Source organism: Pristiophorus japonicus, chromosome 10, assembly GCF_044704955.1.
Source record: "Pristiophorus japonicus isolate sPriJap1 chromosome 10, sPriJap1.hap1, whole genome shotgun sequence".
NCBI classification, from domain to species: domain Eukaryota; kingdom Metazoa; phylum Chordata; class Chondrichthyes; family Pristiophoridae; genus Pristiophorus; species Pristiophorus japonicus.
Window position 1 is genome coordinate 160,739,842 of NC_091986.1, and position 24,196 is coordinate 160,764,037.

At 43.9% G+C, this 24,196-nt stretch overlaps 1 protein-coding gene across 1 annotated transcript in view; it reads right to left on the reverse strand.

Moving 5' to 3' along the window:
- Window positions 1-18,756: 18,756 nt before the first annotated feature.
- Window positions 18,757-24,196, reverse strand: part of LOC139274639 (adiponectin-like) — a 45,743-nt gene continuing 40,303 nt past the window's right edge. Inside the window, exons 3-4 of the mRNA XM_070891317.1 lie at window positions 21,457-21,649; window positions 18,757-19,229 (exon numbers count right to left, since the gene is read on the reverse strand). Coding sequence (XP_070747418.1) covers window positions 18,757-19,229; window positions 21,457-21,649 — 666 coding nt within the window. The remainder of the gene's footprint in view (window positions 19,230-21,456; window positions 21,650-24,196) is intronic.

A 24,196-nucleotide genomic window follows, 5' to 3' on the forward strand; every position in this document is an offset into this window, starting at 1 on the left:
CATGTAAATGCTTTCACTGAACAGATAAAACAGCATTCACAATATTCAAGTTGTAAAAGCATTGCCAGCGAGCAATACTGTTACTGTGAGAAAAATTACCCATTAGAAATTAAACATCTTAATAGTGGGCACGCAGGTACAGCAGGCAGTGAAGAAGGCAAGTGGTATGTTGGCCTTCATAGCTAGGGGATTTGAATACAGGAGCAGGGAGATCTTACTGCAGTTGTACAGGGCCTTAGTGAGGTCACACCTGGAATATTGTGTTCAGTTTTGGTCTCCTAGTCTGAGAAAGGACGTTCTTGCTATTGAGGGAGTGCAGCGAAGGTTCACCAGACTGATTCGCTGAGCTAAGGATATGCCATTTGCACTTTGTTAGAAAAGCAAATAAATCACTAAATTATCATAACTATTACCTAAAGTCTTCCTTGATTTGGAGGGACTGCCTATGATGATGATGTTCTACTCTTGTGGGCCTGGCTTAGCTTCCTTCCTCCCCTCCACCATCTCTTGGACTGAGGTTCCCAAACCTCCAGGATTGCCCTGGAGTCTCGAGGAATTAACACATAATCTCCTAGACATTCCTCCAAGCAAGCCAGTAGAAAAATCAGAGGGACGGTAAAAAAAGTGTTTTTATTTTATATTTTTGAACACTATTATTTATTAGTTATGAAAACATTGCAGGTGGGGGAAATTGCTGTTTGATTGGGCAGGGCAGTGCGGGGGGGCGGGGGGAGGGGGGGGAGGGAGGGGGAAGGTGGCAGGAGGCCTTGTGAGGAAACCTCCAGGAATGCCTCCAACCAGAGTTGGCAATGCTAACTATCAGGGCAGATTGTGACATCACATTTATCTGGGCAGTGACTTTCATATTCTCCAACAATATATACTGGTCCACAGAGTGCTGCTGGAGCACATGCCATAACAAATTCCGTTTGCAACTATGTTAAAGGTTCCTTTTTAAGATTAGAAAGTAGCTCTTGTTATAGGAGCCGTGGCAACTCTGGGGTAGAAATTGAACCTTGTTGCCCATGATTAAGAGCAACAGGATCCAATTTGTGCACCCCAAAGACGTCTGAAAAAATGTCTGGCCAGAAAGTGGGTCTGGCCATTTTTAGGTGGCATCCAACAAGTGTTAGCCCGTTATCTTTGTAATTGAGAGGCCTAACCGTTTTAGAAATTACACAGCAATGAGCAAGGCGGGTGGCGGGCCTGTCCCGCTCAGGATTCCTCAGTGTCCGCTGCAGCTGCCAACAAAAGGTAAGGTTTTAAATAAGACTTTTGTAAAAAAAACCTTCCTGTGGAGCTGGGAGGAGCAGAAGTGCTTCCCCAACTGCACAGTCATCATGACCACCTCCTGCCGCTACCCCCACCCCCGCCCTCCATCCCCCACATGCACTTGAGAAGGCCAAAGTGGATATCCTTACCTATAAGAACTAATTAGGTAGAGTAGCAGGCCTCACATTAACATTTGTATATTTTTGCTGTTTTTTAATGGATACGGTTGCTTGGTTGAATCTATCAATGTCAGTAAAAATGCCTGTTTTATATCAGTTAATTAAATTACTCAGTTGTAGAAAATTTTTGTTTTATTTTACTGGAAGATTTTGTTTCCAGTGCCATAGGAGTATAAAGCAAATGAGCAGTGTAATATATATAGCTCCACCTGTGGACAACTGTGCACTGCAGCCAGTGCTGTGTACAAATAAAGAGGGAACAAATCACCTGACTGGAGTTCCGGAGTGTTCTGCCATCTTAAGGCTGTGTGTGTGTTTGTGAGTTGTACTGAAGATATAACAATGGCGATGAGAATGGGATAATCGGAAATAAAAGCTGCAATTTTTGTTGGTGGAGGATTCAGCCAACCGACGGAGAGACTTTGAGAGCCTCTTGGTTTTGATTAACAGCTACAAATCCAAGCTAAATTACAAGCACACTTGTTTGAACTGCCAGAGTCCAGATGGCCATGCCTATGGGAATAATAGGGCATTTGGGGGAGTTTCAACGTGACCGTGAAAGTTTTGGAGCATATGTGGAGCGGCTAGAAATGTTTTTCACCACAAATAATATCATCGAAGTCCCCAATGATGAAAACCATAACCGGATGGTGTTGGAAAGACAACAGCCGATTTTCTTAACTGAAGCAGGGCCCGAGGTATGAAACCCTGAAAAATTTGCTTGTGCCTGTCAAGCCAAAGGACACAACTTTTAAGCAGACAGCACTATAGTCCTGAGCTCCTGGAAATTGCTGAAAGTTATCATTTTGGAAGACGAGATCAGTTAACCAAAGAAAATATCAGTGAGTACATTGTAGTATTAAAAGAGCTATCTATTCACTGTAATTTCAGAAACTGTCAGGTCCGAGCATTACGTGACCACTGTGTTTGTGGAATGAAAAATTATGCGATCAGAAGAAAGTTATTGGCAACTCCTAACTTGGCTTTTGATTTAGCTTGTCAGACAGCTATGTCAATGAACATGGCCGACCAATATTCCCGAGAATTTCATACTATTTCCAGTCGTCAGACAATCGAGGTGAATCGCCTGCAGGTTAAAAGTGAAAGGCAGTTGGGCCCCAAGGTCTCAGAAACTGGCAATGGTAAAAGAGCATTGAAGTCTTGCTATTGGTGCCTGGGACAACACATTGCTCAAAGTTGTCCATATGTGAAGGCAGAGTGTTTCATCTGCAGGAAAACTAGGCATCTTGCGAAGGCATGCCGACTGAAGGATAAACCAGCTTTCAAAGCTATAAGTAGAAATCCCCAGAGTTTACATAGCATGGAAGAAAAACAACAGGACGAGGAGGTTTTAGAGCTACACATCATCAGGAGCATGTGGTTAACTAACAGCGATTCGAAAAGTATCATAATCCACATAGGTGTTGCAGGAACCAAGATACCCATGGAAATTGACACTGGTGCACCCGTGAGTATAGTACCGGAGTCGCTATACCTCTACAAATTGCGTGATTTCCAACTGGAGAAATCCAAGATAGAGCTGCAAGGCTACTCGGGAGAGAACATTCCTGTGGTAGGTCGTATCACCGTACCGGTGAAATACAAGGATCAATTTCAGAACTTGCCTCTATTAGTAGTGGCAGGAGACAAGCCTGCCTTACTAGGAAGAAATTGGTTGGGATCACTGAAGCTGGATTGGAGTGAGATTTTTTGTATTGAAACGAGATTTGCATCAAAGGATGATTTCATCAAGAATTATCCGAAGGTGTTCTGCGAGTCGGGCAGTCTGATCCAAGGCTTCAAGGCGAGTGTCAGGGTACTGAAGGATGTTAGACAAGTTTACTGCAAGCCACGTTCAGTACCATATGCACTCAAGGAGAAAGTTGAGCAAGAACTCAAAAGACTAGAGACTGAGAACATTATTTCTAAGATAGATCTATGTAATTGGGCTACATCCATTGTTGTTGTACCTAAGTCAAATGGTAAGGTAAGGTTGTGTGGTGATTATAAAGTAACCGTAAACCAGGTTCTAGAGGGTAATGTCCCCAATACATTGCCAAATGTAGAAGATTTGTTCACAATGCTGACAGATGGTCAGATCTTCTCAAAGTTGGATCTTACGAATGCCTACTTACAACTTGAACTAGATGAGCAGTCCAAGTCATGCTTGACTATAAATACTCATCTAGGCCGATATCAATTTAATAGGGTACCATTTGGAGTGTCTTCTGCCCCTGCCATATTCCAAGGGGTGATGAACCAGATTTTGCAAGGCATTGAATGGGTAGTATGTTATTTAGATGACATACTAATTTCAGCACCAAATAGGCAAATTCATAACAACATATTGAATTAAGTCCTCAAACGGCTAGAGAAGTACAGAGTTTGCTCGCAAGTGTGAGTTATTTCAAAACTCAGTGGAGTACTTAGGGCACAGATAGATAAAGATGGTTTGCATCCAACCAAAGGAAAGCTGGATGCAATCAGAAATCAACCCACTCCCAAGAATGTCACTGATCTTCGATCATTTTTGGGTCTTTTGAACTATTATGGGAAGTTCCTACCAAATTTGGCTAGAGTATTACATCCACTGAATGAACTATTGACAAAACAGGTCCATTGGAAGTGGTCAGAAGAATGCAATACAGCATTCAAGGAGTGTAAAAGCAAATTGGTAGAGAGTACCATGTTAGTTCACTATGACATATCTGAGGAGATCAAGCTAGCATGTGATGGAGTTGGGGCATTGATCTCTCAAGTACACCAAAGGGCAAAAAACGATAGTGGGAGTTGTGTACAGACATCCAAACAGTAGTAGTGATGTTGGGGAGGGCATCAAACAGAAAATTAGGGGTGCATGCAATAAAGGTGCAGCAGTTATCATGGGTGACTTTAATATGCATATAGATTGGGCTAGCCAAACTGGAAGCAATACGGTGGAGGAGGATTTCCTGGAGTGCATAAAGGATGGTTTTCTAGACCAATATGTCGAGGAATACTAGCGGGGAGGCCATCATAGACTGGGTGTTGTGTAATGAGAGAGAATTAATTAGCAATCTCGTTGTGCGAGGCCCCTTGGAGAAGAGTGACCATAATATGGTGGAATTCTGCATTAGGATGGAGAATGAAACAGTTAATTCAGAGACCATGGTCCAGAACTTAAAGAAGGGTAACTTGTCAGGTATGAGGTGTGAATTGGCTAGGATAGATTGGCGAATGATGCTTAAGGGGTTGACAGTGGATGGGCAATGGCAGACATTTAGAGACCGCATGGATGAACTACAACAATTGTACATCTGGTGTAAAAATAAAAAAGGGAAGGTGGCTCAACCGTGGCTATCAAGGGAAATCAGGGATAGTATTAAAGCCAAGGAAGTGGCATACAAATTGGCCAGAAATAGCAACAAACCCGGGGACTGGGAGAAATTTAGAACTCAGCAGAGGAGGACAAAGGGTTTGATTAGGGCAGGGAAAATAGAGTACGAGAGAAAGCTTGTAGGGAACATTAAAACGGACTGCAAAAGCTTCTATAGATATGTAAAGAGAAAAAGGTTAGTAAAGACAAATGTGGGTCCCTTGCAGTCAGAATCAGGAGGAGTCATAACGGGGAACAAAGAAATGGCAGACCAATTGAACAAGTACTTTGGTTCGGTATTCACTAAGGAGGACACAAACAACCATCCGGATATAAAAGGGGTCAGAGGGTCTAGTAAGAAGGAGGAACTGAGGGAAATTCTTATTTGTCAGGAAATTGTGTTGGGGAAATTGATGGGATTGAAGGCCGATAAATTCCCAGGGCCTGATGGTCTGCATCCCAGAGTACTTAAGGAAGTGGCCTTGGAAATAGCAAATGCATTGACAGTCATTTTCCAACATTCCATAGACTCTGGATCAGTTCCTATGGAGTGGAGGGTAGCCAATGTAACCCCACTTTTTAAAAAAGGAGGGAGAGAGAAAACAGGGAATTATAGACCGGTCAGCCTGACCTCAGTAGTGGGTAAAATGATGGAATCAATTATTAAGGATGTCATAGCAGCGCATTTGGAAAGAGGTGACATAGAAATAGAAACATAGAAAATAGGTGCAGGAGTAGGCCATTCGGCCCTTCGAGCCTGCACCGCCATTCAATAAGATCATGGCTGATCATTCCCTCAGTACCCCTTTCCTGCTTTATCTCCATACCCCTTGGTCCCCTTAGCCGTAAGGGCCATATCTAACTCCCTCTGAATATATCCAATGAACTGGCATCAACAACTCTCTGTGGCAGGGAATTCCACAGGTTAACAACTCTCTGAGTGAAGAAGTTTCTCCGCATCTCAGTCCTAAATGGCCTACCTCTTATCCTAAGACTATGTCCCCTGGTTCTGGACTTCTCCAACATCGGGAACATTCTTCCTGCATCTAACCTGTCCAGTCCCGTCAAAATCTTATACGTTTCTATGAGATCCCCTCTCATCCCCTTCTAAACTCCAGTGAATAAAGATCTAGTTGATCCAGTCTCTCCTCATATGACAGTCCAGCCATCCCTGCAATCAGTCTGGTGAATCTTCGCTGCACTCCCTCAATAGCAAGAATGTCGTTCCTCAGATTAGGAGACCAAAACTGAACACAATATTCCAGGTGAGGCCTCACTAAGGCCCTGTACAACTGCAGTAAGACCTCCCTGCTTCTATACTCAAATCCTCTAGCTATGAAGGCCAACATACCATTTGCCTTCTTCACATGATAGGTCCAAGTCAGCATGGATTTGTGAAAGGGAAATCATGCTTGACAAATCTTCTGAAATTTTTTGAAGATGTTTCCTGTAGAGTGGACAAGGGAGAACCAGTTGATGTGGTGTATTTGGACTTTCAGAAGGCTTTCGACAAGGTCCCACACAAGAGATTAATGTGCAAAGTTAAAGCACATGGGATTGGGTGGAGTGTGCTGACGTGGATTGAGAACTGGTTGGCAGACAGGAAGCAAAGAGTCGGAGTAAATGGGTACTTTTCAGAATGGCAGGCAGTGACTAGTGGGGTACCGCAAGGTTCTGTGCTGGGGCCCCAGCTGTTTACATTGTATATTAATGATTTAGATGAGGGGATTAAATGTAGTATCTCCAAATTTGCGGATGACACTAAGTTGGGTGGCAGTGTGAGCTGCGAGGAGGATGCTATGAGGCTGCAGAGTGACTTGGATAGGTTAGGTGAGTGGGCAAATGCATGGCAGATGAAGTATAATGTGGATAAATGTGAGGTTATCCACTTTGGTGGTAAAAACAGAGAGACAGACTATTATCTGAATGGTGAGAGATTAGCAAAAGGGGAGGTGCAACGAGACCTGGGTGTCATGGTACATCAGTCACTGAAGGTTGGCATGCAGGTACAGCAGGCGGTTAAGAAAGCAAATGGTATGTTGGCCTTCATAGCGAGGGGATTTGAGTACAGGGGCAGGGAGGTGTTACTACAGTTGTACAGGGCCTTGGTGATGCCACACCTGGAGTATTGTGTACAGTTTTGGTCTCCTAACTTGATGAAGGACATTCTTGCTATTGAGGGAGTGCAGCAAAGGTTCACCAGACTGATTCCCGGGATGGCATGACTGACATATCAAGAAAGACTGGATCAACTGGGCTTGTATTCACTGGAGTTCAGAAGAATGAGAGGGGATCTCATAGAAACGTTTAAAATTCTGACGGGTTTAGACAGGTTAGATGCAGGAAGAATATTCCCAATGTTGGGGAAATCCAGAACCAGGGGTCACAGTCTAAGGATAAGGGGTAAGCCATTTAGGACCGAGATGAGGAGAAACTTCTTCACCCAGAGAGTGGTGAACCTGTGGAATTCTCTACCACAGCAAGTTGTTGAGGCCAATTCACTAAATATATTCAAAAGGGAGTTAGATGTAGTCCTTACTACTCGGGGGCTCAAGAGGTATGGCGAGAAAGCAGGAATGGGGTACTGAAGTTGCATGTTCTGCAATGAACTCATTGAATGGCGGTGCAGGCTCGAAGGGCCAAATGGCCTACTCCTGCACCTATTTTCTATGTTTCTATGTTTCTATAGTGGGGAGGAGAGACCAATTGCTTTTGCTTCATGCACTCTCAGTGCCAGTGAGCGTAATTATGCGCAAATCGAAAGGGAAGCTTTGGCATTAATTTTTGGGGTGCAGACGTTCCACAAATACTTGTATCGTCGTAAGTTTACCATCGTTACAGACCATAAGCCCCTGACAGCAATCCTCCATCCAAAATCCCCAGTTCCAACATTAGCTGTGGCCCGAATGCAGAGATGGACTTTGATTTTGTCAGCATATGCGTATGACATTGAATACAGACGATCAGCTGCTCACAGTAATGCTGGTGCTATGTCTAGATTGCCTTCCCCATCACAAGTTACACCCGATCGGGAAGAAGTGTTCTATTTTTCATACTTTGATGAACTGCCAGTCACAGTTGAAGAGATTGGTAGAGCAATCAAACTTGACCCAGTTATGTCAAAGGTGTGTGATTATATTGCAAATGGCTGGCCAAACCAGGTAACAGACAAAGATAGTCATCCATTCTTCATTCGTAGGAATGAGTTATCAGTCGATAAAGATTGTATCATGTCGGGTGCAAGAGTGGTTATACCAAATAAATTCAGGTCCAAATTATTAGGAGACCGCCATGGCCAGCACCTGGGAATGTGCTTGACCAAGAGTTTTGCACGTAGTTACTTTGATAGAGGTAGAGTAAAAGAGAGAGAGAGTTCAAATGGAAATCAAGGGCATCCCTTGGAGGAAAACTTTCCTCAGGATCAGCCTCGAATGAGTTTAAATTCATAACCATGTTTGTAAAGTTTTGTTCGAGAGTGAAGGTATCCTCTTCAAAACAGAAAACAAGTGGTTAAGCTTGATTTGTAAATATGGCAAAATAAGTCCATTATCTTTTGTTATGTATAATCACATAAGTTATGTATGATGATTGTTTTGTTACAATTATTTCATTAAGGAGGGAGTAGTGTAATATATATAGCTCCACCTGTGGACTGCAGTGGCACTACAGCCAGTGCTGAGTACAAATAAAGAGGGAACAGGTCACCTGACTGGAGTTCCGGAGAGTTCTGCCATCTTAAGGTTGTGAGTGTGTTTGTGAGTTGTACTGAAGATATAACAAGCAGCATGGGGACTACATGCTGGTGCACTAACACACAGAGTCTCAGGAGCAGGTTCAATCTCCCACTCCACTTACTTGGTAGTCTGAGTCATGCTGCACTGGGAAATACCAAGCAGAAGCAAGGTGCCTCCCTGGGTGGGAAGAAAAAATCACCAGCTTGTTCCACATCGGACTGCTGTCACATGCCACCTGGCTGCTGGTATAAAGCAACATTATTGAGAGAGTGCAGCGAAGGTTCACCAGACTGATTCCCGGGATGGCGGGACTGACATATGAGAAGAGACTGGATCGACTGGGCCTTTATACACTGGAGTTTAGAAGGATGAGAGGGGATCTGATAGAAACATACAAGATTCTGACGGGACGGGACAGGTTAGATGCGGGAAGAATGTTCCCGATGTTGGGGAAGTCCAGAACCAGGGGACACAATCTTAGGATAAGGGGTAAGCCATTTAGGACTGAGATGAGGAGAAACTTCTTCACTCAGAGTTGTTAACCAGTGGAATTCCCTGCTGCAGAGAGTTGTTGATGCCAGTTCGTTGGCTCTATTCAAGAGGGAGTTCGATATGGCCGTTACGGCTAAAGGGATCAAGGGGTATGGAGAGAAATCAGGAAAGGGGTACTGAGGGAATGATCAGCCATGATCTTATTGAATGGTGGTGCAGGCTCAAAAGGCCAAATGGCCTAATCCTGCATCTATTTTCTATGTTTCTATGTTTCTATGTTAGCAGTGATCTGGGAGCAGGTGGCACAAGGCCTGGTAAGACTAACCATAATGCAATAAGATTACAAACAAAAACTATGAGCAATATGTAAGAGTGCTATAATCTTACTTGTCCAGTCAGCCACTGGACTCAATGGAGATAGTTTTATGAATCTACATAACCTTAAATGCTACTACCAATTACACAGTATAACCATAAATACCCATCTGTGCCTCGGACCCAGAGGTGATCAATCTTCCTCCTATCAATGGCACAAATCGCCCCGAGAGTTCAGCCTAACTGGGAGCTCAACTTTTCTGATATTTGGTTTTTCTGCATATCTTGCACAATTACCCAGCCCACCCTCACCCCTCCCACTTTGGCCCTATACAGTATTTTTAAAGTCCTTACTCTACAGTATGAAACCACACAAGGCACATTCTGGGGACAAGGTCACTCTGTGACCTTAACTCTTTATTCACAGGACTCCAAAGACGATGACCCTGCGTGGGACCTCCCTTTTTATACCTGTGTGATCAGGTAAGGAGTGTCTCCCACAAGTTCACCCCTTGTGGTCAAGGTGTGCATCTAGGTTGGATGTATACAGTAATACAGTGGTGTTGCATTGTGGTTACATACATGACATCACCTCCCCCCCAAAGTCTCATTGGGATTTTAACCTATATATCGATTGGTCAAATCAAATCGCAGGGGGTAGCCTGGAGGAGGAATTCATAGAATGCATACGGGATTGTTTCTTAGAACAGTATGTAACGGAGCCTACAAGGGAGCAAGCCATTTTGGATCTGGTCGTGTGTAATGAGACAGGAAAAATAAACGATCTCCTCGTAAAAGATCCTCTCGGAATGAGTGATCACAATAGGGTTGAATTTATAATACAGATTGAGGGTGAGGAAGTTATGTCAGAAACGAGCGTACTATGCTTAAACAAAGGGGACTACAGTGGGATGAGGGCAGAGTTGGCTAAAGTAGACTGGAAACAAGGACTAAATGGTGGCACAATTGAGGAACAGTGGAGGACTTTTAAGGAGCTCTTTCAAAATGCGCAACAAAAATATATTCCAGTGAAAAAGAAGCGCGGCAAGAGAAGAGATAACCAGCCGTGGATAACCAAGGAAATAAAGGAAAGTATCAAATCAAAGACCAATGCGTATAAGGTGGCCAAGGTTAGTGGGAAACTGGAGGATTGGGAAGATTTTAAGCAACAGCAAAGAATGACTAAAAAAGCAATAAAGAAAGGGAAGATAGATTACGAAGGTAAACTTGCGCAAAACATAAAAACAGACAGTAAAAGCTTTTACAGATATATAAAACAGAAAAGAGTGACTAAAGTAAATGTTGGTCCCTTAGAAGATGAAAAGGGGGATTTAATAATGGGAAATGTGGAAATGGCTGAGACTTTAAACAATTATTTTGCTTCCGTCTTCACAGTGGAAGACACAAAAACCATGCCAAAAATTGCTGGTCATAGGAATGTGGGAAGGGAGGTCCTTGAGATGATCACTATCACTAGGGAGGTAGTGCTGGACAGACTAATGGGATTGAAGGTAGACAAGTCCCCTGGTCCTGATGAAATGCATCCCAGGGTATTAAAAGAGATGGCGGAAGTTATAGCAGATGCATTTGTTATAATCTACCAAAATTCTCTGGACTCTGGGGAGGTACCAGCGGATTGGAGAGCAGCTAATGTAACGCCTCTGTTTAAAAAAGGGGGTAGGCAAAAGGCAGGTAACTATAGGCCGGTTAGTTTAACATCTGTAGTGGGGAAAATGCTTGAAACTATCATTAAGGAAGAAATAGCGGGACATCTGGATAGGAATAGTGCAATCAAGCAGATGCAGCATGGATTCATGAAAGGGAAATCATGTTTAACTAACTTACTGGAATTCTTTGAGGATATAACGAGCATGGTGGATAGAGGTGTACCGATGGATGTGGTGTATTTAGATTTTCAAAAGGCATTCGATAAGGTGCCACACAAAAGGTTACTGCAGAAGATAAAGGTACGCGGAGTCAGAGGAAATGTATTAGCAAGGATAGAGAATTGGCTGGCGAACAGAAAGCAGAGAGTCGGGATAAATGGGTCCTTTCTGGTTGGAAATCAGTGGTTAGTGGTGTGCCACAGGGATCAGTGCTGGGACCACAACTGTTTACAATATACATAGATGACCTAGAGGAGGGGACAGAGTGTAGTGCAACAAAATTTGCAGATGACACTAAGATTAGTGGGAAAGCGGGTTGTGTAGAGGACTCAGAGAGGCTACAAGGAGATTTGGATAGGTTAAACGAATGGGCTAAGGTTTGGCAGATGGAATACAATGTCGGAAAGTGTGAGGTCATCCACCTTGGGAAAAAAAACAGTAAAAGGGAATATTATTTGAATGGGGAGAAATTACAACATGCTGTGGTGCAGAGGGACCTGGGGGTCCTTGTGCATGAATCCCAAAAGGTTAGTTTGCAGGTGCAGCAGGTAATCAGGAAGGCAAATGGAATGTTGGCCTTCATTGCGAAAGGGATGGAGTACAAAAGCAGGGAGGTGTTGCTGCAACTGTGTAAAGTATTGGTAAGGCCGCACCTGGAGCACTGCGTGCAGTTTTGGTCACCTGACTTAAGGAAGGATATACTAGCTTTGGAAGGGGTACAGAGACGATTCACTAGGCTGATTCGAGAAATGAGGGGGTTACCTTATGATGATAGATTGAGTAGACTGGGTCTTTACTCATTGCAGTTCAGAAGGATGAGGGGTGATCTTATAGAAACATTTAAAATCATGAAAGGGATAGACAAGATAGAGGCAGAGAGGTTGTTTCCATTGGTGGGGCAGACTAGAACTCGGGGGCACAGCCTCAAAATACGGAGGAGCCAATTTAAAACCGAGTTGAGAAAGAATTTCTTCTCCCAGAGGGTTGTGAATCTGTGGAATTCTCTGCCCAAGGAAGCAGTTGAGGCTGGCTCATTGAATGTATTCAAGTCAAAGATAGATAGATTTTTAAGCAATAAGGGAATTAAGGGTTACGGGGAGAGGGCGGGTAAGTGGAGCTGAGTCCACGACCAGATCAGCCATGATCTTATTGAATGGCGGAGCAGGCTCGAGGGGCTAGATGGCCTACTCCTGTTCCTAATTCCTATGTTCCTATGTTCCTATCATAGGTTTAGTCTTTCAGGTGGTCTACGCTCCCTCGTGGAGCGCCGCAGTTGGGGCTCTGGTTGTTGGACGCTGATGTGAGTGTCTGTCACCTGTGGTGATTCCAGCCTGTCCGGGCTGACTGCAGGGACTGTGCATTCTTCTGATTGCTCTTGTTGCTCGTTCACTGGCGGTGTTGTGAGCTCCATCTCATGGTCTTCTTCAGGTTCCTCCGTGTTGATGCTGAACCTTTTTTTTACTTTGTCCAGATGCTTACGGCATATCTGACCATTGTTGAGTTTTACCACAATGACCCTATTCCCCTCTTTGTCAATTACAGTGCCATCAAGCCATTTGGGTCCCATGGCGTGATTGAGGATGAATACAGGATCATTTATGTCTATACATTTCCCCCTCGAATTACGGTCATGGTACTCATTTTGTGACTTGCGCTTGCACTCAACTATGTCAGTCAGGATGGGTGAATGAGTGTCCATTTCATTAGTAGCTCTGCGGGCGGGACCCCCGTGAGCGAGTGCGGTCGGGTTCTATAGGCCAGCAGGAGACGCGATAGGTGGCATTGTAGGGAGGGTCCTTGAATCCTGAGCATACCTTGCTTAATGATTTGGACCACACGTTCCGCCTGACCATGGGAGGCCGGCTTGAACAGCGCAGTCCTGTCGTGGTTGATGCCATTGCCCGACATAAACTCTTTGGAATTCGTAGCTTGTGAAACATGGGCCATTATCACTAACCAGGATGTCTGGTAAGCCATGGGTTGCAATGATCGTACATAGGCTTTCCACGGTTGTGGATGATGTGCATGAATTCAGAATGATGCACTCGATCCATTTCGAGAACGCATCTACCACAATAAGGAACATCTTACCCATGAACAGGCCCACGTAGTTAACATGAACGCGTGACCATGGCCTGGTGGGCCAGGGCCATGGGCTGAGCGGGGCCTCCCTGGGGGCATTACCCAGCTGGGCACACATCGCGCACCTGCGAACACAGTGTTCCAGGTCTGAATCAATTCCAGGCCACCAAATATGTGACCGGGCAATGGCCTTCATCAGCACAATGCCTGGGTGCTCGCTGTGGAGTTCCCTGATGAATCCCTCCCTGCCCTTCTGGAGCATAACTACCCGGCTGCCCCATAGTAGGCAGTCGGCTTGGAGCTCATCCATCCGTCTGTGGAACGGTCTGACTTCCTCAGGGCATGCTCTGTGTGTGGGCGCCCAATCCCCAGTCAGGACACATTTCTTAATCAGGGATAGGAGGGGATCTCTGTTTGTCCAGATTTTGATCTGGCGGGCTATGATGGGGGAGCCTGCACTGTCAAAGGCATCGACAGCCATGACCATCTCGGCGCTTTGCTCCGCTGCCGCCTCAGTGGTGGCCATGGAAGCCTGCTGAACGCGTCAGCGCAATTTTCAGTGCCGGGCCGGTGCCAGATAGAGTAGCCATAAGCAGCCAGTGTGAGAGCCAATCGCTGTATGTGAGCTGATGCATTGGCATTGATAGCCTTGCTGTCTGACAACAGGGATGTTAATGGCTTGTGGTCTGTCTCTAATTCAAACTTCCTACCAAAGAGGTACTGATGCATTTTTTTTACACCATAGACACATGCAAGCGTTTCCTTCTCGACCATCCCATATCCCCGTTCTGCTTGATAGAGCGACCTGGAGGCATAAGCCACAGTTGTAGTTGACCCTCAGCATTGCCCTGCTGCAACACGCACCCAACCCCATAGGACGATGCATCACATGTCAGAACCAATTTTTTACAGGGGTCGTACAGGGTCAACAACTTGTTTGAACAAAGTAGGTTTCGCGCCCGATCAAAAGCCCGTTCCTGACAGTCCCCCCAAAACCAATCGCAACCCTTACGCAGGAGCACGTGTTGCGGCTCCAACAACATGCTCAAGTTTGGCAGAAAGTTCCTGAAATAGTTCAACAGTCCCAGGAATGAACGCAACTCCGATGTGTTGCAGGGCCTGGGTGCTCGTCGAATCGCCTCTGTTTTGGATTCGGTGGGCCGAATCCCATCTGCAGCAACCCTCCCGCCCAGAAACTCAACCTCAGGGGCTAAAAACACACATTTAGACTTCTTGAGTACCCGGTCCAGTCGGCGTAGCACCTCCTCCAGGTTGCGGAGGTGTTCCTCGGTGTCTTGACCCGTGATGAGGATGTCGTCCTGGAATATGATCGTTCCAGGAATGGATTTAAGCAGGCTTTCCATGTTTCGTTGAAAAATCGCAGCCGCTAATCAAATGCCAAACGGGCACCTGTTATAAATGAAGAGTCCCTTGTGCGTGGTGATGGTGGTCAGTAGTTTAGATTCATATAGGCTGAAGTGAAGTCCAACTTGGTGAACAGCTTGCCGCCTGCCAGCATGGCAAAGAGATCCTCCGCTCTTGGGAGTGGGTATTGATCTTGTAGGGACACCCGATTGATGGTGACCTTGTAGTCGCCACAGATCCTGACAAAGCCATCTGCTTTTAGGACGAGAACGATGGAGCTCGCGCAGTCGCTGAATTCAACAGGCGAGATGATGCCCTGTCTCAACAGTCAGTCCAATTCGCTCTCGATCTTTTCCCACATCACATACGGCACCACTCTGGCTTTGTGGTGCACTGGCCTGGCGTCCGGGGTGATGTGTATCACTACTTTAGTGCCTTTGAAAGTCACGACGCCAGGTTGGAATAGTGAATTGAATTGTTGTAGGACTTGTGAGCACGAACTTCGCTCCACAGATGACATCACGTGAACATCCCCCCATTTCCAGTTCATCTCGGCTAACCAGCTCCTCCCCAACAGTGCGGGACCATTGCCCGGGACAATCCAGAGCGGCAGCCGATTCACTAACCCATTGTGTGTGACAGCCAACATTGCACTGCCTAACACCGGAATGATTTCTTTAGCGTAAGTCCATAATTGTGTCTCAATACGAGCTAATTTGGGTCTTCTGGCTTTAAGTGGCCATAGCTTCTCAAATTGCTGAACGCCCATGAGTGACTGGCTGGCCCCAGTGTCCAGTTCCATGCGTACTGGGATACCGTTTAATAAAACCGTCATCATCATTGGTGGCGTTTTGGTGTATGAACTGTGAATATTCGCCACATGGACCCGCTGAACCTCGGCGTCTATCGATTTGCTCCAAAAGTCATCCTGCCTCAAAGAACCACTTCTGGTCCATCCGCCTCATATATTAGTCTGGTTGCAGACTTCCTGCACATTCGTGCTAAGTGGCCACTGAGATTGCAGTTCCTGCAGACAAACCGTTGAAATCTGCAAGATCGAGCTGAGTGTTTTCCCCCACACCTCCAGCATGAGTTAAAGTTTCCATTGTTGGGAAGAAGGGGACTATGGCCAGGCACTCCGCACTGACTGTCCCTTTGACTGCTCTTAAGTAGCCTATTGGTGGGTGTCAATGGCCCCATCCCAGGCCGCATTGTCCACTGTGATGGCGTGAATGTCCGTTCAGCCTGCCATTGTCTCTGTTGAAGTCCTATTCTGGGGTCTACTACTGCCTGGGGAGTGTCGGACTGCCCCTGCCTGTCTGCGGGGCTCTGAGTCGCATTGATGACGTTGACTCCCCGATCCATCGCCGCGTTAGAGGCAGAATCGCGTGCGTATATTATTTTCGTCTCTTCCTCCCCCGCCATGAAAGTTTGAGCGATCAACGCCGCCGCTTCCAAGGTCAAATCCTTGGTCTCAATTAATTTGCGGAAAATTCCCGCATGACCGATGCCCTCGATAAAGAAGTCCCTTAGCATCTCCCCCCTGCAGGCGTCTGTGAACTTACAAAGGCTGGCCAAACGCCGGAGGTCCGCTACGAAGTCCGGTATGCTCTGTCCTTCACAGTGGGTGTAGAATCTGTGTCGGGCCATATGTATGCTACTCGCCGGTTTGAGGTGCTCCACGATCAATTTGCTAAGTTCTTCAAAGGTTTTGTCCGCCGGCTTTTCGGGTCCTTCATGAGCGCGTAAGTCTTTGGTCCGCAGCTGGTCAAAAGATGAGCCCTTTGCTTGTTGGCCGTTGCATCCCCCAGCCATTCTTTCGTAACGAAGCTTTGCTGAAGCCTCTCGACAAAATTGTCCCAGTCTTCCCCAACACAGTACCGTTCCTCTGTGCTACCAGTGGCCATTCTCATGGGTCGTGAATTCCCGTTTCTCGTCACCAATGTAAAGTCCTTACTCTACAGCATGAAACCACATGAGGCACATTCTGGGGACAAGGTCACTCTGTGACCTTAACTCTTTATTCACAGAACTCCAAAGACGATGACCCTGCGTGGGACCTTCCTTTTTATACCTGTGTGATCAGGTAAGGAGTGTCTCCCACAAGTTCACCCCTTGTGGTCAAGGTGTGCATCTAGGTTGGGTGTATACAGTAATACAGTGGTGTTGCATTGTGGTTACATACATGACAGTATTATTCTTTAGTATGGAGATGTTCGTCTTATCTGGACTAGCTCTCGAGATATAAAGATCTCACCCACCAGGTCAAAGAATCTTTACAACTATACAAAACCAACTTGTTACAAAATGTATTAATTGAGTTAAGTTACAGAGAACAGACTTTGAGCTGATAACACACCTGGCCTTACTTTTCCCTTTGTAAGCTGCTGGGGTAGCATCTAAAAACTGCTGTACAGGTGGTTTTAATTGTAAGCAACCCTCCCTCCCCCCGTGAGCCTTTGCTGCCCAATTTGGTCTATTTTCCCAAAGTATGCTGGATAAAGATACTGGATTCCTGTCTCACACTATACATCAGAACGTATCTCATGAGTGAAAGGCCCTTAGAGTTCTGACATATGGAAATTAGGTTTGACAATTGATTCACATTGCCGTCTACAAGAGATAATCTAACGTCACTGTTTGACAAGTTCTGTATCTTGCGATAAAAATTCAGGATTATCTACAAGAACACTTTGATTTTGATTTTATAATACCATCAGGACATATACCTGTCCACATCTGTGATATCAAGATGGAGTTGTCCTGATGTTTAGCTTAAATAATGTCTATGGATGTGCAATAAAACAGAAAATGTTGGAAATATACAGCAAATCAGTCAGCATCTGTAAAGAGATCTGACAGGTTATGGTATTTCGGTAATGCACCCTTCATCAGCATGCCCATGAACTGTACACACCTGCTGTGTATTTCCAGCATTTTCTGTTTTTATTTCAGATTTCCAGCATTTGCAGTTTTTCCCTCTTTCACGGCCTAGAAGTACACGCAATAATTCTATAGGAGCATGTCACAGAAAATCAATTTATAGTGCAGCAAAATATAACTGCTCATTGCTTCCTGATACATTTAAAGGTTCATGAATATATGGCAAATACTAAAACTGAATCTTAAATCTGAGTGCACTCCACCTTTTGAAGATCAATTAAAAACCATTAATATCTGAACACTTACTGATTAATCTTCAACTTCTGGTGTTTTTTGTGCCACAATGTGTTTTGAAGCAAATTATAACACTGTGCCAAATGTTTGGTAAACATTAAAAATGCTTTGCTTTTCTGATTGAAAAAAGTACTTTAAATTCTTCAAAATCCCCAGCTGAAAATATGGGCTGTCACATGTCTACAGTTACTCTTAAAACAACAGCAAAAAAACAACAACAACTTGCATTTAGATAGCCCCTTTAATGTAGAAAAACATCCTGAGGTGCTTCACAGAGGCATAATCAAACAAAAAATAAAGCAAAGTGATACAGTCTGTGAGAATAGGCTTGTGCTCTTGTAGGTCTTCACACAATCTCATAGAAACGTTTAAAATTCTGATGGGTTTAGACAGGTTAGATGCAGGAAGAATATTCCCAATGTTGGGGAAGTCCAGAACCAGGGGTCACAGTCTAAGGATAAGGGGTAAGCCATTTAGGGCCGAGATGAGGAGAAACTTCTTCACCCAGAGAGTGATGAACCTGTGGAATTCTCTACCACAGAAAGTTGTTGAGGCCAATTCACTAAATATATTCAAAAAGGAGTTAGATGTAGTCCTTACTACTAGGGGGATCAAGGGGTATGGCGAGAAAGCAGGAATGGGGTACTGAAGTTGCATGTTCAGCCATGAACTCATTGAATGGCGGTGCAGGCTCGAAGGGCCGAATGGCCAACTCCTGCACCTATTTTCTATGTTTCTATGTTTCTAATGCAATCAGGATCTTTTGGACTTTAAGAAAAATTGTGAGGGAACATTCAATTAATTCAAGATTCGACAAGCATTGGAGTTAGAAATAAATTGAACATCTAATTCCTGGCAGGCATTTTTATCCTCGGGTATCTAAGATTTTCATATTATAGTTAACTCAATAAGAACCCAGTAAATGTGGTATCATCATTGCTGTCTGCATAAAGTCCATTTTTCTGCTCAGCTACTTTAAGCCAAATTTCATCCCCTTTCAGAAGCTTTAGTATAGCAGTTCCAGATCCCTGCACAGTTTTCAAGGAACTGCTGACCTGTGTGTATTGGATTTCATCTCCATTTTTCATTAATGTCACCTTCATGTCCTGATCCCATACTGTGATTTGATAAGTGAAAAAGTAAATCCCATTTACAGGACTTGTGAATTTACCAGAAATTGGACTGTAGACATTTTGATCATTATAAAATATCTTTGAAAATATAATCGGGATATCTGAAGGAGGGTTAGAGCTTGTGAGACCCACATGGAAGGCATACATTCTCTGATGTGTCAAAGTACTCATTGGGCCAGGAGATCCTTGTGGCCCAGCTTTCCCAGGGTACCCAGGTGGACCTACATCTCCATTTGGACCTATAAAGAGAAACAAATCAAACATTTGTTATTACTGAGTCCATCTTATAAAATTGAGAAACAATAGAAGGGAAATTAATGATGTAAAAAATAAATCAGAAATCGTTGAACATATCAGAGCTGTTCTTCTCAAAGATTCTGTGTTAGGGACTTTTGCAAAGAAACTGAAAGGGCCAAAGTGCTGACACCTGCAAGGCCCCACTGAACACTTGCACCCATTCTGTCATTATTCCTTTCATGGGTACTCTCTGCTTCCTATTTAGAAAACAACTTCTGACCCGACTCCACGTTGTACATTGGATTTCTATGGCTTATAGTTAGTAATCTTGCATGTGGCACTTTGTCAGAAACATATTTGTAAAGTCCTCCCCAAAGTTAAGGAGGTGTGTCAGGCAAGATTTTCCTCTTCTAAATCCATGTTGGCTGCTTCTAATTATATTGTTTCTTTTTGATATGATGTAGACGGTCAAAGGATACAACTTTTGTGGTGTTGTACTTCTCGGAGATCAAGATTATTTGCAATGGTGAATTACACAAAAGTATCCTTTCTATTATATATAAAGTTTGATGTAATTGAATCAATTACATTCTTAGTAATTGACTTATAATTTAAGCAATTTATAACAACATAGAATTGCTAGATGAAAAAGACCGAGGGCTAGAAATTAAAAAAAGTCCGCCAGCGCCAGATTGCCGCCCCAAATACCGCTAAGATTTTAAAATTACCATGGGCAAAAAATTCCACAAAAAAAGGAAAAAATTCCCTCCGGTAAAAAAAATGGACCTTGCACCCGGATTCTCGGCGGAAAACGCAATCTTGGGCCGATTGGGCGCTTCTTAAACAAAATGGGTGGTAATTACTGCAGGTTGGGCCAGCAGGGAGGAAAACACAAAAAATATTTTTGCCAAGAAACTTAAAATAAAAAATCAGAAAACAGTCTCAGGAACCTTTTCAACTTAATCACTGTAAAAGAATTAACTTACCCTTTTCGGCAGGGCTACATACCTACTGCCCAGCTGCCGCTGCTTCTCGTGGACATTTTTTTTCTACTTACCTACGAGTCACCGCTGAGTCAAAACTCGGGGGATAGCGGTTTTTAGACAGTGCACGCTGGCGCTCCGCTCCGCAGCGGTATTTCGAAACCACCGGCGGAACGTTTTATGGAAATTTCGCCGACCCGGTTTTCGCCCAATACCGCCGAGGAACCGGACGGAAATGCCGTGCAAATTCTAGCCCCTCGATCCTTCGAGTTCACCTTCTACTGGTAATCACATGATGCAATGATAATGGAGTTGTTGACTAAACACAGCAATCAATCTCTGTCAATTAGACTACAGCAGACCCAGACACAAAGAGAGAAAAATCCCAATGGTGGAAAGCTTTGGTTCAAAGTCACCTGTTCCTCCCAAGCATGCGTTATGACTGAAATTATTCAAATACTGTTTCAAAAAATTTTATTTTCTGAAAGAAATCTATCTAATTTGCACTTGAATTAATTAATACTAACTTCTTCCACCATCTCTCTAGGGAGCCTGTTCCATAGATTACTTCTACAGAATTTACCTCCCTTTAAGCACGGGCCCCTTTATATGTTTAAATAATTTATTAAGTAATAAGATTTGTTTTATAAGGAGCTTAAACTACAATGTATACTGCACTTAATTCAACAATTAACAGATTAGCATTTGCTATTCCAGAATAATTGTATAGGTTGAGAAACAAGCATATAAAATAAATGTACTTCATTATTATACACCTGAAGAAAAACCTAATTGAAGAACGTCTTAAAAAAATACACATTTAAAAATCATGCACATAAGTGGAATATTGAACAAATATAGTACTGCTTTGTGACAATTTAGGAGACAATTTTTGTATGCTTTACTTAGAGATAAATCTTTCTAATATGGAAATAATAAAAACCTGAAAATTACATTGTACTATGTTACCGTACAAATGTTTATCACATTTATATCCATTTCCTTTTATCGCTGTTTTAATGGAGGTATTTGCCTATTTATTTTAAAGCAGTTAACACCTCCATTAAAAAGCAGTCAAAGCAACTTGACACCAACTTGTTCCGGGCTTGTATGATAATATCGAACAATGTAACTTCAAGGCTGAAATATCTTTCAGTGATGTCATAAGATAACAACCAAGAAAACAATAGAATTTCTAAATGTGTTGACAAGATTAAGAGATTATGACACAGTTGTCTCATCATACCTCGTTCTCCCCTTTCTCCCTTAGCTCCTGGTGGACCATCTCTGCCATCTCGACCTGGAAGACCATGATGTCCTGAAGTACCTGGAGTGCCTGGAATTCCAGCATTACATGTTTCGTCATCTAACTTCTTAGCATTGGTAGTCAGACTTCCAGTTAGGACACAAAAGAAGAGCCATGCCAGCAGAACCATCACCTAAAACAACAGCAACTTGTACTTATATAACGCTTTTAACACAGTGTAAAATCCAAGGTGCTTCACAGGAGTGTTTTAAGACAAAACAAATAAATTTGACACAAAATAGAAAGTTTAGTGGGGTATAGCAATAGGCACAAATAGAAATAGTACAGCATTATTTACTCATCAGGTTATCAGTGCTGGAAAAATGCACATTGGTTCAGTTGAAATACAAACATTTAACCCTTTCAATGTGAAACACCTCGACTGATCACTACTCTGTGGTTTCATTGTATATAAAGAGTGCTGCGCTATTCTTATCCAGTGACTGCACATAATGTGCTGCTCAGAGAGTAGATGCTACATTTACACATCTTGTCCACTTTAAACTTATAACAATGTTCTATTACAACTGAACTGTGTTTAATTGTCACATTTACTAATCTGTAGTCTATTTTAAAAATGTAATGCTGGATTGGCCAGTTTTAGCTTTGAATTAGAAAATCTGAGTTCAAGTAGCAGTCCCCATTGCCATTTGCACTTGAAGTATACCCATCATCATAGGCAGTCCCTCAGAATCGAGGAAGACTTGCTTCCATTCTTAACATGAGTTCTTAGGTAGCTGTACAATCCAATACGAGAACCACAGTCTCTGTCACAGGTGGGATAGATAGTAGTTGAGCGAAGGGGTGGTGGGACTGGTTTGCCGCACGCTTTTTCTGCAGCCTGCGCTTGATTTCTGCATGCTCTCGGCAACAAGACTTGAGGAGCTTAGCGCCCTCCCAGATGCACTTCCTTCACTTAAAGTGGTCTTTGGCCAGGGACTCCCAGGTGTCAGTGGGGATGTTGCACTTAATCAGGGAGACTTTGAGGTTGTCCTTGTAACGTTTCCGCTGCCCACCTTTGGCGACCAATGGCAGACATTTAGAGACCGCATGGATGAACTACAACAATTGTACATCCGTGTCTGGCGTAAAAATAAAAAAGGGAAGGTGGCTCAACCGTGGCTATTAAGGGAAATCAGGGATAGTATTAAAGCCAAGGAAGTGGCATACAAATTGGCCAGAAATAGCAGCGAACCCGGGGACTGGGAGAAATTTAGAACTCAGCAGAGGAGAACAAAGGGTTTGATTAGGGCAGGGAAAATAGAGTACGAGAGGAAGCTTGCAGCGAACATTAAAATGGACTGCAAAAGCTTCTATAGATATGTAAAGAGAAAAAGGTTAGTAAAGACAAATGTAGGTTCCCTGCAGTCAGAATCAGGGGAAGTCATAACTGGGAACAAAGAAATGGCAGACCAATTGAACAAGTACTTTGGTTCGGTATTTACTAAGGAGGACATAAACAACCTTCCGCATATAAAAGAGGTCAGAGGGTCTAGTAAGAAGGAGGAACTGAGGGAAATCCTTATTAGACGGGAAATTGTGTTGGGGAAATTGAAGGGATTGAAGGCCGATAAATCCCCAGGGCCTGATGGTCTGCATCCCAGAGTACTTAAGGAGGTGGCCTTGGAAATAGCAGATACATTGACAGTCATTTTCCAACATTCCATAGACTCTGGATCAGTTCCTATGGAGTGGAGGGTAGCCAATGTAACCCCACTTTTTAAAAAAGGAGGGAGAGAGAAAACAGGGAATTATAGACCAGTCAGCCTGACATCGGTAGTGGGTAAAATGATGGAATCAATTATTAAGGATGTCATAGCAGCGCATTTGGAAAGAGGTGACATAATAGTTCCAAGTCAGCATGGATTTGTGAAAGGGAAATCATGCTTGACAAATCTTCTGGAATTTTTTTAGGATGTTTCCAGTAGAGTGGACAAGGGAGAACCAGTTGATGTGGTGTATTTGGACTTTCAGAAGGCTTTCAACAAGGTCCCACACAAGAGATTAATGTGCAAAGTTAAAGCACATGGGATTTTGGGTAGTGTGCTGACGTGGATTGAGAACTGGTTGGCAGACAGGAAGCAAAGAGTATGCGTAAATGGGTACTTTTCAGAATGGCAGTCAATGACTCGTCGGGTACCACAAGGTTCTGTGCTGGGGCCCCAGCTGTTTACAATGTACATTAATGATTTAGATGAAGGGATTAAATGTAGTATCTCCAAATTTGCGGATGACACTAAGTTGGGTGGCAGTGTGAGCTGCGAGGAGGATGCTATGAGGCTGCAGAGTGACTTGGATAGGTTAGGTGAGTGGGCAAATGCATGGCAGATGAAGTATAATGTGGAGAAATGTGAGGTTATCCACTTTGGTGGTAAAAACAGAGAGACAGACTATTATCTGAATGGTGAGAGATTAGCAAAAGGGGAGGTGCAACGAGACCTGGGTGTCATGGTACATCAGTCACTGAAGGTTGGCATGCAGGTACAGCAGGCGGTTAAGAAAGCAAATGGCATGTTGGCCTTCATAGCGAGGGGATTTGAGTACAGGGGCAGGGAGGTGTTACTACAATCGTACAGGGCCCCGGTGAGGCCACACCTGGAGTATTGTGTACAGTTTTGGTCTCCTAACTTGAGGAAGGACATTCTTGCTATTGAGGGAGTGCAGCGAAGGTTCACCAGAC